The 17,969-nt window shown below is 34.5% G+C and overlaps 1 protein-coding gene across 4 annotated transcripts in view; it reads right to left on the bottom strand.

Moving 5' to 3' along the window:
- The window catches only part of LOC149485663 (uncharacterized), a 361,945-nt gene that overhangs the window by 248,109 nt on the left and 95,867 nt on the right, over positions 1-17,969 (bottom strand). For all 4 annotated transcript variants that reach the window (XM_089698915.1, XM_089698914.1, XM_089698916.1 and 1 more), the window contains exon 2: positions 891-1,311. In XM_089698915.1, the coding sequence (XP_089555041.1) occupies positions 891-1,311 (421 nt within the window). The remainder of the gene's footprint in view (positions 1-890; positions 1,312-17,969) is intronic.

The raw sequence follows: 17,969 nt of genomic DNA, 5'->3' as shown, positions 1-17,969 counted from the left end.
AAAATAATAATTAATAAATAATTATTAAAAAAAATTATGAGGCGTGCACTTTTGGATTTTCCAAACTATTGTTCAATGCAATTAAATTCATAATTTTAACTTTAAATTGTTTAATCGAAAAGTGTAGAAAAAATGCCAAATAAAAAGTTTAGTGCGACGAATAAAAAGTAGGACATTTATTTTTTTATCGATTTTATTCAAAATAAAGACTATCGTTTTTTGAAACATAATTGTGTGAAAGTGAAAATATCATGAAATAAACTTATTTCCGTCTAAAGACATTACAGCGGCATGTATTTTATGAACAAAGATCTTCATAAAATATGTTCATGTTGAAGGCATTATTTAATTTCTGCTATCCAATTTGGATCGGATTACGTACAAATCCTCACACGGCATAAAACGTCTATCAATAAATAAATCCCTAAATACCTTGAAGACAATCTAATAAAGTTATCCCATGGAAAAGCTTTCAAAAACAATTTAGAAGCGACTAAAAGCGTATTAGATCAAGAAGGGACCCTTTGTTTCTGCAATTGAGGGATTACCTGTAAGAAATGTAACGTTATATTTATTAAGAAAATAATGAAGGCATACATAGCTAAAAATCATAATATTGTAACTAATCGTTATTTTAAGCGAAGAAATAATGAACAAAATAATAAGGTACCTACTTTGCAAGTCTAGCTCACACTACGTAGGTAGATTATTTAGCATAAGTATGTCAATTTTAGATAATATGAAAACCTGTACAAAATAATATTTACTTAACATAAAACAACTATGCTGCTGATAAGATGATACATTAACATCATACATCATCATTATTATTTTCTCGGGCATTCTGAAAGATAATGTTAATAAGTATTACTTAAAACAGCGCCATCTACCTTATCACCGTCGAACTTTTCCGGCTCATCGCTCCCTGCCCTTATGTCACGTTTGTCACGAGATCCGCGGCGTGTCGCTAGCGGCGTCTGTGGCGGCGACGCTAGCGCCATACTGTTCCTAGCACTGACAGGTGGAGATTTTATGAACTCAATCTTCCCACCTTCGATACAAATGTTCGGCGTCAAGGGATACATGGGCGACATAGCGACGTTCGTATTCGCTAAATGGTTATACATCTGATTGTCTTCTAAGGGCAGGGAGTTTGGTTTGTTCTTTCTGCGGTACGTGGAGTCGTATGCGAGCAATTGCGTTTTCTGCTCTGGGTGCACTTGGCGCACCTTCCCGGGGGGTCTATCGGGAGGTTCCGGAGACACATTGTCATCTGGCTCCGGACTCTCACTTCTTTCATTGTTCGATGATCTGAAACAATAAAAAAACATTCTGTAAGAAAAAAATCCAAAATATTAATTAATATATTATGAGCCGTAACTATTGGAGTATAACTTCAAGAGTTTACGCTAGATGGCGCTTTTCTAAAGATTCTTCGGAAATATTTCAATTTATCCATAAAACATATTAAAACGCAAAAAAATTGCAAATTATTTATTAGTTACAATAATATTGGGTGCTACCACGATATTAAACATTAAAAAAATTAACATTTTCCTTAAGTAATGTTCTAAATTAAGCATCAACTCTGAATCGCGCAAGCGATATTTTTTCAGTCACTACGTATATATGCGCTCGACAGTGTAGTACGATTGGAAGTGTATTCTTTAGTGTGATGCCACTACTGTCCATAGATCGCTAGCTTTAGTTAGTAGGTCTGCAGAACGTGACGTCACGCGGTCGTTGTCAGGCTACGCTTCTTGTAACGTGCGCTGCAGACGATCGCCCACCGCGGCTGCGACGGCCCAGCGGCGCACATTCCTTGGGGCGGCCTCTCTAAACCTCGCGGTTTTAGTTAACTCGTTAGCTTAGCTCCGGTTAAATCTTGAACACTTCCATATAATGGCGGCGAGATTACACTCTCGATTGCCTGTTTTTTGGACGTTTTGATTTTACTTGATTGAAAAATTACAGATACTCTATAGTGTTTCATTGCAATCATTATTTTTTTATGAATTTATGTTCCATAATATAGTGTAATAATACAAGTGCCTAAAAATATAATTTTCGTATTTAATAATACTATTACCTAGTAAAGCTCTACATTGCTTTTTTGTGAGATTCATAGTATAATAATCAAGTATTTTTTTCAGAGATTACAAATTAATATAACATATAGAGCAATAATTTTGACCTTTTGTTCCCTTGGTTCATTTTTAGGTTCCACTAGTCTCCACTTCTTAAAAAAAATTCTCTTGATATTTACCTCTTCCTAGTTCCTACTACATAACTATTACCGAATATTCTATTATAATATTACAGTAACTAAGTAACTCTACCTAACTATAAACATTTTGTTTAAATTTTGCGCCCTAAAAATGTATTTTCACTATAACGTAGTAACTAATAGCTAAGTAGGCCTGTTTTTCTTTCACTTTAATTAAGGTTATCTTATTTGATTTCTAACGCGGCATCTAATTTTAGCTATTTAGGTACCTATATAGAGCTTCTTCAGCTCCCATCATCTTTTATCTAATCTATCAGAACTGTCAGAAACAACGTTGCTATCGGCCAAACGTGTTGATAGATAAAATTTAGGAATAGGTTCAAAGGCCTGTTAACTTTATACACTAACAAAATAGAAAATAATCCTAAGCTGGCAATAGGAATGACGTTGCTGCTATAATATTAGACTATGTAACTAACTACAGTATTACCATGGACGAATATAATAAGTATTACTAAAAGTGGAAAAGTTAATGAAAGTATGAGAGAATGGTCAGCCTGTATGTAATTCAATAATTATGACGCTCTATCTACTATAAGGTACTTTTATTATACAATAATGAAGTAAGTATCCTGCATCTGTAAGTAATAAAAATAATTGTTAAATTTTAACCTGCAATTTGGTGCTTTTGCTTAGCCGTAATTGCTTATTCGTTGTGGCTATAAGCATCTACCTACTTCATATAAGTATGGATAAATGAATTTTCTCGTCTGTGGTCCAATAATATGACAAATTATGTAGTTCCCTTGAGACTAATACAAGTATCAAGGCTTCATGAATAGTGGCAACCTTAGGGGGAGACAAATCGGCCTTGGGTCATAGTTTTGCTACACCTTTGGGAGACTCTACTTTCTGTATCTTCAGTTAAATAGGTTTGTACTTCTAACTTGTTTTCTATTAACGTTAGATAATATCTAAAAAATGCATGTTAACCCAAAGCCTCGCAATGAGACCACCTCTGTTGATATCAAGAAGAAAAGGATAGCCCATTCTATAATAAAAGCACGTTATGAAACGGGGAGTGACCGCCTAATTAACCTGCTTCATAAATAACCATCATAATATACCAGTTAATACCGGAGCATCCAACTATTTACCCTCCGCTTAAAATATCTCTTTGATATTCGATTATCCACGCGGTTGGATACATGACAGCAACCCTGAACTTTAAAATGTATGCACGACCTTTCAGCCAATGAAAGACGATCCCCAGCACCGATAAATTCGAGCTTGGCCTTTTTAAAGATGTATTGAATCATCTACTTAATGCTACACATTATAAATTGCTTTACTTTTGCCTTTTTGTAATCATACATCGGTATTTTGCATCCTGATAACACCATGATTAACGCCCTCACGGGACAGAATAAATTATTATTAAGGAAAATAAGTACTTACAGCAAAAAGAGATCAAACGGATCGTTGTATGGTGAAGTGTGACGTCTACAATAAATACATAAGTATTCGTTAAATGACAGAGAATATAGGTCGTAGAAGTTACGCTTACGAAAACACTAGACACTATGGAGTTTTAACTGATGTTTCAAACTCTATGGGTAGCGGTGTCGCAAGCAAATCAAACATGACAAAAAAGTTACCGACGAATTTTTGCTTTGACTTGATTTTGCTCCATTTGGTTTGATGTCGGCATAAACGCGAAGTCTCTAAAATCGTATAAAAAGTAAAAAACTAAATTGTTCTACATTTAGTCCGTCTCTAAATGCGTCTGGGAAGAGGAAGGAAGTGTCGTTCGCACTCAGATACAAAAATCGCTTCCTATACTATTTAATGTCAACCTTATCTGTAGTAGATAAGATTGGTTTTTGATAAACGATTTGTAGAGTTAATATGGCCGGTTTTTCGTCAACATAGGACAGCTTTTGACGCTGTATACGAAATGTTTTAAGATGGCACAATTTGATACACATGTTGCGTAAAGAACCTCAATCAAATTAGGTATCTTTGTGCTTCGTAGGTGGCGATTGACTAATAAAGTTAACCTTATTATTGTAACTACTTGTCGAGTACTTGATACGTATATTATTAGTTTAGTAAATCTTAATATTATTTTGGTGAAAAGTCAAAGTATGAATATGAGAGATGGCAGATGTTTTACATAGTTCCAGGTCGCCATCAAAAAATATAAATTTTTATAATAATAATATGTTACTTTTACTTTTGAAATAATGCGAAAACGGCGTTTATTAACAGCTTCGTGCGTCCTACGGCTTCTACATTTATGATATCACAATATTACAATATTATTTGATATCGTCTATAATTTTAAGAAAAAAAGCTCTCAAATCTTCTAAGTCATATTTCACCCAGGTTCACAGTTTTCGTGAGACAGGTGACACGAATGACATATAAGCAATCAGCGGCCACATCAAAGAGCCGAAATGGTAGCGTGGATTTGTAGCAATCATGTATTATCGGGTTATTTGTGACAGTTTAGTTGATTGGTGTTGACAGTGTAGTTAGAACATTTATAGTACCTACCTGCTACCAAATATAGATACCACATAGGTTTCCAATAATTTTATCTAATACTAATATTATAAAGCTGAAGAGTTTGTTTGTTTGAACGAGCTAATAATCTCAGGAACTACTGGCCCGATTTGAAAAATTATTTCAGCGTTAATTAGCCCATTTATCGAGGAAGACTATAAGCTATATATGTATATCATCATGCCAATACCAACTGGAGTGGAGCACTGCGGGCAAAACTGCAGGGCACTGCTAGTTAAGTAATTGTATATAATTTTTTCTCTTTGATTGAATTCTGATAAGGAAGGAGAAAGTCACCAAACAAATTATGAATTCTAAAGGAATCATAGCCTAAATTAGTATCTTAACTTTTAGATTGAATTTCTCAGTAATTAGGTTGTATTGTCTCTTGATCGCCACGAGATAATTAAAATGAATACACGTATCCCTGAAAACTAATTTCCCAAATTTTCTTTCCCTTCCCCACCAATCACCATTTTTATTTATTAATCTATAATATTATTTATTGAACTGTCCCACTAAACGATGCTCTCTACCCCATTATCTATATACATATGTACAACTTAAATGATAGAGCTTACCACAAAGATCCCTTGCTTTGTAAATTACAATACGTACCTATTGTAATTGCACGCCTCATAAGCGAAGCGTTGAGGTGGGTACTACTGTCACTTCGCGCAAAACATCTGATTTTTCAAACTTAAAATGTCTTTATGTATCATACATTGCACTTGTAAGATAATACATACACACACATATTAAGAAAAAACACTATTTTTAACGTTCATGATATTTTTGATGTCATTTTTGTTATTTAAACTAGTTAAAAAACAGTTTAAAAAAGTTCTGTCTTGGACGTCCGTGTGTCTGTATGTGCGGATCCTTTTTCTTGTTAACACGATAGCGACCGAAATACTTTACTAATCGAGTCTTTTTTTTTCTCTTACGCTTGAGTATGCTCAGGAATAGAACCCTTTCATTTTTCAGGGTCTGATTCGATGTGGTTTAATTGTTATTAAATAAACAAAAATAATAATTAATAAATATTTATTAAAAAAAATTATGAGGCGTGCACTTTTGGATTTTCCAAATTATATTTTTAAATATACGAATCCTTAAACTATGTCCCCTCTTATCTATCCTAGAAGCTTCCATTCACAAACCCGCATAGAACCACATATATAAAACTTAAGACCCTCAGATCGTAGCTATCTTCAAGACAATAAGATTCCTATTTACCATGATAGCGGTATACACTGCAAGTGTGAGTGAAGTGCTTTCGTCAGGACAAGTACGTGTGACGTCACATTCTTTTGTGTAAGTACTGGGATGAGCTTTACCTACCTGTATTTGTTTCGTGATTTAAGAGGAAGGTGTACATAGTGTGTCTGGCTAGTTCAAATTTGTTCAGCGATTCGTGTGTTTGACAAACATTACAAAAATACTGGATAAATTTAAATATTTGATCTACGAACGTAGTAGAGTTGTTTGTATATGGCTTATATGATACCGACTTTGCTTTCATAAAATATGATGCCACCAAAATCTTTGAGATTCTTGGTGTTTAACTATTTCATAAAATAATTGAGTTAGGAAATAGTTAAACACCATTATTTATATTATTTATATACCACGATTCGTACGTTACGCTAGTATTCATTCCCAATCATGAGTTTGATACACATGAATACTATATAGCGTTATATTAGAAGAAGGATATTCCAAGCTATAGTTTTATTTCAACTGCATCCGAGCTGACATCTAAGGAGGTAATTTAAAGAAGTAGGTACCTACTAGTTTCTAGTTTCTCCTGCCATTTTCACATAACCTCAATGCATATCCCAAGATTATCCCCGTGACGATTTCTTTCGTCTCACATACGCAATGACGCATATATAAAGGTTCCACTCTATTTCATGTTTAGATCATTTGACAGATCCGTTTACTAAGGCATGTCAATCAGTACATTGGTTTTTGTAATGCAGAATGATAAACTATCTTGATACATTTTTGTTAGTGGGAGTCGAGCATGCTTCGGCACGAATTGGGCCACGCTCGCACCGGGGAAGGTACCACACCCTCACAGAATATCGGCGCCATAGTGACAATTTACTGTCGCGTTCCGTACGGTGAGTGAGGGGTCCGGAAGCCCACATCCCAATCCCCTCCTATCCCATCCTTATCCTTACATCCCCTCCAAATCCTAGATCCTGCCTAATCCAATCAAACAAAAATAAATAAATATCCTGTATTCCTGTCCCTCTCCCTTTACCGGTAGGCAACACCCGTAACCCAGTTACGGTAGTCTATGGGCGGCGCACTTAGCTTACCATCAGGCAAGGCGTCGGCTCGTTTACCTTCTTCTAACATAAAAAAAAAAATCTTGATACATGCGCAATGCGCATGCGCATGCGAGTCAGCGTTGACGCTGAAACTCATAATAATATGATAAAGTAGTTTGTATGTATTCTGGTATTTCGTACGCTCTTGTAAAGTCTCTTATTTATTAAAGGTATATTTATAATCTTTATTAGCACAAAAATCATTCTTATTTCCAATATTTTTGACAAAAGTATCGAAGTAAGTAGGTACCAAGATGGTCTTTTCTGTGGAAACTGTTTCCCGAATCGGTAAACGGTAAAACTATATTACGGCGAAAAGTGCTTCTAGAAGAAAGTCTAAGTAATTGAACAAAATTGTTGAGTTTGAGTTTTGATGTAGCAAATTGAACAGGTGAAAACTTCGATGGTTATTTTGATAAACACAAAACTATTTCCATAGAAGACTCCAGGTGATCGCTAAAACAAATTTATCACCGTTATACAGTATACTATTCTAGTAAGACCAGTCCAGTACTAATTAATTCAAATTCAAACACATGTCACCCGGTTTATTTACATTAACAAGTGTTATGCTAATTATTTATAGGGCACGGCTATATATGTAAAGATAACAAAAAAACTTTAAAGGGACTATAACTTTTTATGTTGAATTAATTTTCATTTATTACACGAAGGGAATAGATACATAGATAATAAATAAACATAGCAGTGACTATAATATTATGCCTTGCTGTAGTATTGCTGTAATAAATCTGCTTACATCAGCAGTTATTATTATCTCTAGTTAAATGAATATAAATGGTAAAGGATATTATACAGTTAGTTTCAAATTATGATAATGCTCTCTATCATTGTCTTCAATCTTGATGTCATCAGATCACCATTCGATGTTTTTCTGACCTCTGGTGTTTAGAGATGGACTAAAAATGACGTTTTTAGTTATGATGTAGAGTAAGCAGTAGAGAAGGCAGTTCAAACAAATATTTATATTGCACTTTACCTAAACACAATAGGAATACAAAGAGCCCACGATATAATTATAATATATAAAGCTACACTACCACTGACTGACTCACTGACATCGGGTTTCTCGGAAACTACGGGGAAAGTTGGGGGGATTTCGACGTGGACGTGTATAGGTGCTCCCAGTGACCACCGGAAAAATATTGACATCTCCAACACCCTGGACAAGAGAGTGGACCCCTGGAGGTGCGCAAAAACGGTGACACCTGGAGGGGGGGTGTCGGAACAAAAAATGCTCAGAACTGGTGGCGATTACCAGGGGGGGTGGAAAAATGGGGATTTTCGCGAAAACAAGATGGCCGCCGTACTTTGCTAAAATCGCCGTTTATGAATCCTTACGTCTCAAATTTGGCACACGTGCTCTGTTCGAGCCGGCGAATCGATCGGTGCCCCGTTCGAGTGGCTCCGGGCCCCAGTTTCCAACTTCCATACAACGTAAAATCCAACGGCCCGCGGAAACGGTGCGAGTTGGGTGGGGGGTCCCGGAGCTAAAAATGATCACCACCCTGGGACGCTACCAGGGAGCCATAGTGGGTCGCTCGATTTTGGAATTTTTCCATTTTTGGCGCAAACATAAAAAGGTGCATATAGCCGAGGTGGTGCAATGGAGAAACACACCAATGACAAATTCATACTCGCCCAGCTCTCAGGATATCCAGAAAAATATGAAACCCTGAACTTTCTCACAGCCCGCGAAGACGGTCAACGGCCCGCGCAAACGGTAGCAGCTACATCTGGGGTGCTCGAACTAAACTTGGAGTAGACCTCGAGCAATTACCACAGAAAGTGAAAAAAATTCAAAATGGCGGAAAAAATGGCCGCCGCCATACAAATTCTAAAACGGCCATCGCTGGTCCGATTGCGCTGAAACTTGGCACAGGGGCTTTAATTGAGCCTCACATTAAGATAGCATACTCATTATCGAGTTTCCACCGCTGGTTTCCAAGTTTCATACAACGTGAAATTGGACGGCTCTCCGAAACGGCGCTAGATAGCCAAGGGGTGTAGAACTAAAAAATGATCAGGAACATGGGGCGCTACCAGGGCAATTGAGAAATTTCAAATTGGACGCAATTTTTTTTTTCAAAAATGGCCAATTTTTCAAAGCAAGATGGTGGCGCCGGTTACTTTACGATCGGTCTGAAAATTGACTTCTGTGCTCTAATCGGCCATATTTACAAAACTGCATACTCAGAATTTCTCTCCGACCCCCGGTTTCCATTTTCCATACATCACGAAATTCAACGGCTCTCTGAACCAGTGGCAGGTAGGTCGGGGTCGCCGAAGTAAAAAATGCTTCAAAACCTGGTCCGCTTCCAGGGATGTAAAAAGTTTTGGTAAAATGCGATTTTTTTTTTTTGAAAATTTTGTATGGAAATTTCCATAGTAGGAAGGATGATTGAATAGCAACGGCAAAAGGTGGTACCGCGGGCTGCTTGCTGCCCGCGCACCGCGCAACCTCGAAGGTCGACAGCCTCCCGGAGTAGAAAATATTTGAATAAGTAATTTATAAGCAGTTTCGACTGACTGTGGAATCGCTGTTAGCAGATAATAACAAATGTATAAGGAATTCTAATGCATTTTCAAATGACTGAAGATTTCTTCCCTGGGACGCGCCGCGGGCTGCTTGCTGCCCGCGCACCACGCAACTTCGGTGGAAGATTGCCTCCCGGAGTAGAAAAAAAACTTGAATAGGGAATTTATAAGCATTTCGGACTGACTGTAGAATCGCTGTTAGCAGATGTAACAATAATGGACAGGAAATTCGAATGCATTTTCAAATGACTGAAGATTTGTAGATAGGTATTTAAGCCAATACCTAAGTAGTTAGATATCTACAAAGGCTATTCAAATTCAATACGATACAGACACAATTCCAAATTTTGAACCAATTCGACCTTGGGAAATTATAATCCGACTTCCTAAAAAAAATTAGCCAATTAGGAAATTTCTTAGTTAATTTTTGATGATGATGATATCAATATAGACCTGCCTACCTATATTGTTACTTACGTCAAAAGTTTTAATGAAACTTGAAAAAACTATTTTTGTATATATTTTTGTACTAGCTCTCCGCGCGCCAGCGTAGTTGAAGAATCCGCATAGTTGTGAATAATAATATAATAATATAGGTAACGAACCGAGATGAGTAATTTCTATTGATGTTATTAAAACAAATTGTAAAAAATTGAGGTTAAACAACCATATTTTTATACAGATTCTCTACGGACGGTTCTCACACAACACTAAGGTTTCCGTATAAGTATGAAACTTCAATATAAGACCTTGCCAAGATTGCTAATCTACGGTTTTTATTATTTTTGTTGTTGAAGCGACATCGACATCATGATCTCTGAAATTTTCAAATGTAGGTATCAAGGTTCATGAGATACAGCCTGGTGGCAGATGGACAAACAGTCAGCCAGTCTCCATAGGGTCCCCTTTTTACCCTTTGGGTACAGATTCTTAAGAATAGAACATTTTTATTTTTAATTATAATTTTTTAAATCATTAATATTCAAGATCTGTAGAATAAGTGTGGAACCTATACGATCACATTAAACAATAAATATGTATAGTAGTTAATAAGTATTTATCTATTAATAATTATTTATACTGATTTTTTATTTCATTTAGCTTTCACCAATGTTGTGATAAAAATTAAGTGTGAATAAAATGTACCTACCCACCCTTTTCAAATATTTAAGTATATGATTTCAAATCAAATTGGAATAATAAAAATTCATAATCAACAAGCATTCAATGAGATTTTTATAAATCAATACAGTTTACTTTAACATACTTACATGCTATATGCAAAGTTATCTAACATTAAAATAAAGGTAAAGGTATTTTAAAAAATTATATGAAAGCAATTTAAATTAATTTTTTTCTACTTTATGAATATTATTACTAAGAGACACTAGATTAATAAGAAAATGAAACACATTAAAAAGTTTTCATTATAATATATTTACACTGAAAACATAATATCCAAACCATATGATAACTATTTATTTAATTTTATTTATAAACATGAATTGGTGTAGGTATAGGTACTATGTTTAAATTAATATTTTAATGATACAGTAACTTTTATTTCATATTTTTGTCAAGACTTCTGCAGGGGTCCCGAGTTACATTGTTCTTGAAAGATATTTTTTGGTTAAATAATATATTAAATTTATGATGTTTGGTGAATTAAAATTGATAAAGAGTATGGCCAAATTATTATACTCGGTTCCTTTTTTCTTATAGCAAACAATGTTGTTTAAAATGTAGACGGCTTTCACTTATTAGGTATATATTCTGTATATTATAGTAAGAAGTATAAAATGTACAGTAGCAATAGCTTTCAAGTTTTCAGAGATATCATGGTTATTCAAATTGAAATTTATACACTTTATTACTATTTTTCATCTATAATATAATACCATCAATGGGTCAATCAGTCTGAGTTATTCAATATTAATAATACTATTAACTTTCTGGAATCTTAGACAAACACCTCAAATAAATGAAATTCAGGATCACGTTTCAAAAATTTAACCAATATTTGAATAAGTAATTTATAAGCATTTTCGACTGACTGTAGAATCGCTGTTATACGTAGGTTAAAAACTATTAAAACTACGTTAAAAAAACCGACTTTAAAAACGGAAAAGTAAGTTCTTATTTTTAGTGCCGAAAGCATAATGAATTTGATTTTAAACGACGCTACTAAAAAGACTTGAAGTTTTCAATATGTTTTATACATCTTCACACATTTATTGTCTTGAACAGTTTATTATGAAAAGTCACCGCTATTGATTAGACACCTCAAATAAATGAAATTCGGGATCACGTTTCAAAAATTTAACCAATATTTGAATAATGTAATTTATAAGCAGTTTCGACTGACTGTAGAATCGCTGTTAGCAGATGTAACAAATGGACAGGAAATTCGAATGCATTTTCAAATGACTGAAGATTTCTGCCCTGGGATGAGCCGCGAGCTGCTTGCAGCTCGCGCACCACGCGCCCTCGAAGGTGGACAGCCCCCCGGAATAGAAAATATTTGAATGGGAAATTTATAAGCACTTACGATTGACTGCGGATCTGATCTCTGTTACGGACTGATCGCTGTTAGCAAATAATAACAAATTGACGGGGAATTTTAATGCATTTTCAAATGACTGAAGATATCTGCCCTGGGATGCTTCCGCACCACGCTCCCTCGAAGGTGGACAGCCTCCCGAAGTGGAAAATACTTGAATGGGGAATTTATAAGCATTACCGACTGACTGTAGAATCGCTGTTAGCAGATGTAAGAAATGGACAGAAAATTCGAATGCCTTTTCAAATGACTGCCCTATTGCTTCAACCCAGGGGCAAAAGGGGCTCGCGGGCTGCTTGCAGCCCGCGCACAACGCTCCCTCGAAGGTCGACAGCATTCCAGAATAGAAAATTTATGAATTGGGAATTTATAAGCACTTCCGATTGACTGTGGAATCGCAGTTAGCAGAAAATTATAAATGGACTTGGAATTCTAACACATTTTCTAATGACTGCCCTATTGCTTCAACCCAGGGGCAAAAGGGGCTCGCGGGCTGCTTGCAGCCCGCACACAACGCTCCCTCGAAGGTCGACAGCATTCCAGAATAGAAAATTTATGAATTGGGAATTTATAAGCACTTCCGATTGACTGTGGAATCGCAGTTAGCAGAAAATTATAAATGGACTTGGAATTCTAACACATTTTCTAATGACTGCCCTATTGCTTCAACCCAGGGGCAAAAGGGGCTCGCGGGCTGCTTGCAGCCCGCGCACAACGCACCAGCTAGTCTTATATATAAAAATGAATCGCAAAATGTGTTGGTAAGCGCATAACTCGAGAACGGCTGAACCGATTTCGATAATTCTTTTTTTATTATATTCCTTGAAGTACGAGGATGGTTCTTATGTAGAGAAAACGTAAACATGTACCACGAGCGAAGCCGGGGCGGACCGCTAGTAATTAATATTACCACAATACATACATGTAAGTAATAATATTTCATGGTAGAAATAATATAAGTATTCAATCGAACCGCACTATGCACTACGAGTCATTGTTTGTAGTGACAAATATTTGGACGATATAAACTATGTTTATTAAGATACTAACTGAAGATTACCTTCTATAACTAACAGTTACGTAAACCAGTAGCCATTGTAAGATGTGACATTCATGATTCAACGAAGATGTATCCAGTTTTTAAATTATTTAAATGAGTTAATTAAACAGAACTCCGTTATAATCCGAGAACTTGGCGATAAAAATATTTTGTGAATTGCACACGCCTTTGAGAACAGTTATTTAGTTGTAACATCGACCCCTTTGGTATAATTAATCAGGTTTATCGTTGGTTAAATGGATATTACAATAATATATTCAGATGAAAACTAATATTATTAAAATCACATTTAGACGATAAAACCTACTATTATCAGACTAAAATTTGCGAGATTAAGAAATCAGAATGAAAGAAGAAAGCTACCTGAAAGATAGCTGTAACAAATAAAAGAGTAGGTAACTAAGCGGATTTCACTATCATTTCAAATACTTTCTAGGTGCCTACTTATTGTCAGGTTTTTTGCAAGATTTGTGTGGAATCACTTTCCGATTTCGATCCAAAGAAAACTTTTAACATTTATCTAATTGTAAATATTTAAACAATTTCACTAATCCATTACTGTAAATTACTGTCGCTCATGTTTTATTTTTAAATATTATTAAATAAATTATTAAAACAATACATAAAATAATTCAATACATGATACAACCATGATTTCTACACAATTAAACCCATCACAATACATATATCACAAGCACTTGGCCGCTTTTTGTTCATCTAAATTCTAACAAGATATTTAGAGCCGCAAAACTAGTCATTAGGAATAACATTCAAGACCTGAATCACTTGCCCAATGCTCGGCGTTCTGTTTATATGTTCGGCGAACACGTTAGTCAGAAGATCAAAATAACGCACTTGCATAACTAACTGAAGCAAGCGTATTAAAAACATAATACAAATAAGTATTTAAATATGATATACCTACTTGATAAAAAGCAAGAATTATGTTACTTGAAACACAAAATTATGTCATTGAAACGTTGATTAGTCTATATAAATAATAAAAGCTAATACATAATGTTCTGCTGACCAATATATAATACATAATTTTATACATGGTGACAAATCATGATAGAGACTAAATTACTTTGGAGAGAGTGTGCCAATTCACAAATCAATATTATGGTTTACAAACTGTATATCCGCAAACATATTAGATATAATCTTTTCCATTATTTCCATAGAGAGAAGAAGACCTGCATGTCCGGATCATCCATATAATTTTTATATTTTAAAAGGCATAAATTCGTATCATAAATGGGTTCTAGCAGTGATATTCTCTATTCTGTCCCCTTTTGGTTTAAATACTAAATACATTAAATAGCTATTTGTATCAAGTTTTACAAATATGACATACGTATAATTTTATTTACCGCATAACATAAATAATACATAGTTTATTTAAAGGCAAAACTCTAAAAGGAACCGGCCTTATTGGCTATGAAGGCAAGTGTTTTAGCATCAAACGAAATCCTAGGTTTTATGAATTTAGGCAATTCTTTGTGTCACAAAGGCCAATCGACTTGCTCATAAAATAAAACTTGCTCATAAAGAATTGCCTTTTTCCACGAGGGTGGTCTTCTTCGTCAGCATACTCTTCGTAGGATCATAATGTGTATAGCGCGCTGTTCACAATATTTGTTTTGAGGTAGTTACGCCGCTCTAACCTTAGAAATAAAAGAAGTGTTTAAAGATAGTATCAAGATATATTTACTAATTATGTCTTTATCCCTCATACATTAATCATTCCAAGGTGAGTTTTTTAAGGCATCCCCAATACTCTATAATATAAAAATTTTACTAACAGATAATAAATCAATTTACATTCAATTACACGGTGCACTTCAAACAAAACGTGAGCAAATCCAAACATTATCTGTATACACTTGTATCGGGAACGAATAACACTTTCCAATGAACGAGCAAACACGAAATGTTACAACTTACATTTGTAGCGAGTCAGACTGCGTGACTGTTAGTTTTGGCATAGATTAGGCAATAGGCATGTTGCCAAATGTGGCTAAATACAGGATATTAGTTAATGCCTCTGAGGATAATACTCTGCGAGGAAAAATCAATTAGGTACTAACACGCTTTTGATCTTCATTTCAAACCCAAACTTGTATGAAACTAGTTAATTTCATAGAATAAAAAGTACCTATTAATCAAACGGCACAACAAGAGCTACAAAAAATAATACTCAACTATCTCTATAACCTATTCTTCATCAGATTTAAAGTGCGATACATAATTGAACCTTGTAACTATTTATTATCTACTTTCCATCTCTCTCATATGACATTTCCTCTAAAAAATGTTGTTTATAATAGCGATTATTCTACACGACAAAAATCACACCGGTTGCATAATCTATGTTCCAACAGGACCGCATGGCCGGACCATTTACGGCGCGCCGTAGGTCATGGGCCGGAGTTGTCTTAATCGATTTTATTGTGCGGCAGCTTTGTTCCGCCTTTTTTGCCGCCCGTGGGAACTTATTTCAAATGATGTTTGATATTCGATTTTTAAATTTCACGCGATTGCTACTATTCACGTCTGTTTTTATGACATAATCTATGATGTTTTTTGTTGAGGTTTTTGCAAGTTGAAGTCCAAATATTGTGAGATATTGTTCGTCACTTCTTAACATAGAAACAGATTTGTATCGAATACAAAGGAAGTTAAAGTTATAATAGATCTATTGGAACAAAAATAAACAATAGTTCACACAAAATCTATGCTATATTTATATGCGATTAGCTTTTTTGAGCTTTTGCTTTGGTTATATTCGCTTTCAGGGAAATAGCATCTATCTACTGTGATGCATACCCCAGCTCTTCATTTGGTTATATTTACACACCTCAGATATTTACATACATAATAATATTATCATTACCAATCCACTCTAGACCAATATTCTTTCTAATTAATTGTACAATCGTAGCTAATTGCTTATCTGCATTCAATAAAGTATATTATCTAATATAGATGCGTACACGCAGGTCGTTGCTCCATCCGCACTGTGGGTTATTTTTATTGAAAGATGCAAGTAGCCGCGCTTATCTTAGTTCCTTGATAAGTTATTGCATTGAATATCTTAGCAATGTTTAATATATTTAAATGTAATCGAAAGTATTTAAGATATGAGGATAGTGATTAAGAAGAAATTTATAAGAAGATTATTATAAATGCGATAGTGATGGATGAATGGATGTTCTTTTAATATCACATACAAATAAGTAATGAAATGTACATATAGACATAAGATTTAATAGATTCAGCGATGTTGGACAATGATCAAGTTTTTCACCTGCTTAAAATACAGCGATTAATTTGCGAATAAAGACAAAAATCTAACTCTACATTAGTTTAAGAACTAACGTAGTCGTCATCTACCTGTTCAAGTGTTCATATTGAACATTATTACATTATTTTATGTTAAACATATCGCTCATTTGCTTCTATAACGTGACAAAGTCAAAATCTCAATTGTTGGGAAAACGCATTTGAAAGTTTAAAATTCCTGTAACTTTTTAATTATTATGCTTAGACTATTCAGCTCAATACAACATATTAAAACGTTCTCGTTTTTTTGAATCAAATTGTATTCAGAACAATAAGTCGGTTATTAAATTTATTATGATTATTTATATCAGAAAGGGCCCTTCTTGTTGCGTTTTTCTTGTAAAAAGTGTGCAGTATTGCGTTACAAACAGATATATGTATCATTTTTCTTGAAAAAAAAATTGAATAAAAATCTAAAACTTTACAAGTTATGTCGTTTTGTTACGTTTTATTGATAATCAGTAATCTAAATGTATTGGAAATTTTAATTAAAACGTGTTACTGTAGTAGAAATCTTTTTATTTTTGTACTTTGTTTTACAAAATGAAAGATATTTTTGCGAAATTATTGTGTAACTTTCTCTGAAATACAAGTAATATCTACACATTAAAAAAAAATATACAATTATAACCAGACATTAATATTTTTTGTTTTACTTTTACTCACAAACGTTGGCAATTATAATATTACGACCCACCCCGAATTCGCACGGGTGCAATCCTGATACCTACCATCGATTTTTCTGAAGACTTTTTCATGTGTTAAATACTTAGTAGGTAAATTATTTTGATAAATCTCGTAGGGTTCAGAATGCGTTTGCAATGCAGGCGGAAAATAATGTAATTATTTACAACATCACATTAGAAACGTCAAAAATAACAGTTCATTCACCTATTTATGGATGCTATTATACAATATACATATAAACCTTCCTCTTGAATCACTTTATCTGTTAACAAAAACTGCATCAAAATTGCAAAACGGCAAGCATTCGGCCGGGGAAAACGACTTTGTTTTATATTTTGCTTATCTCAGTAATATTAGGAAACTAATCTTTATTGCGGGTCCCGGTCATACATAAATCAAATAAACATATTAGCAAAACAAATCACAGGTTCTTGTCTCGAGACAGCTTCTTGATCTCTCCTAAATTCCAGTAATCTTTCAGTATTTCACGGTGTTGTTCTTCAGAAAAAAAAAATGACACTTGAAAATGCAGGTTTCCTTGCAGGATTCTCTTTTAGTTGACGGGGCGGCACAGTTTTTTTTGTGATGCTTTCGATTCGTAGGACTGTCTTGCATTTTTTA

The sequence above is a fragment of the Colias philodice genome, chromosome 9, assembly GCF_061535455.1.
Source record: "Colias philodice isolate Cphi_HAF_F1 chromosome 9, ilColPhil1 Martin Lab GWU primary, whole genome shotgun sequence".
Taxonomy (NCBI): Eukaryota; Metazoa; Arthropoda; class Insecta; order Lepidoptera; family Pieridae; genus Colias; species Colias philodice.
Note: the sequence above shows the minus strand (reverse complement) of the source record. Positions and strands in the feature narration are given on the sequence as shown.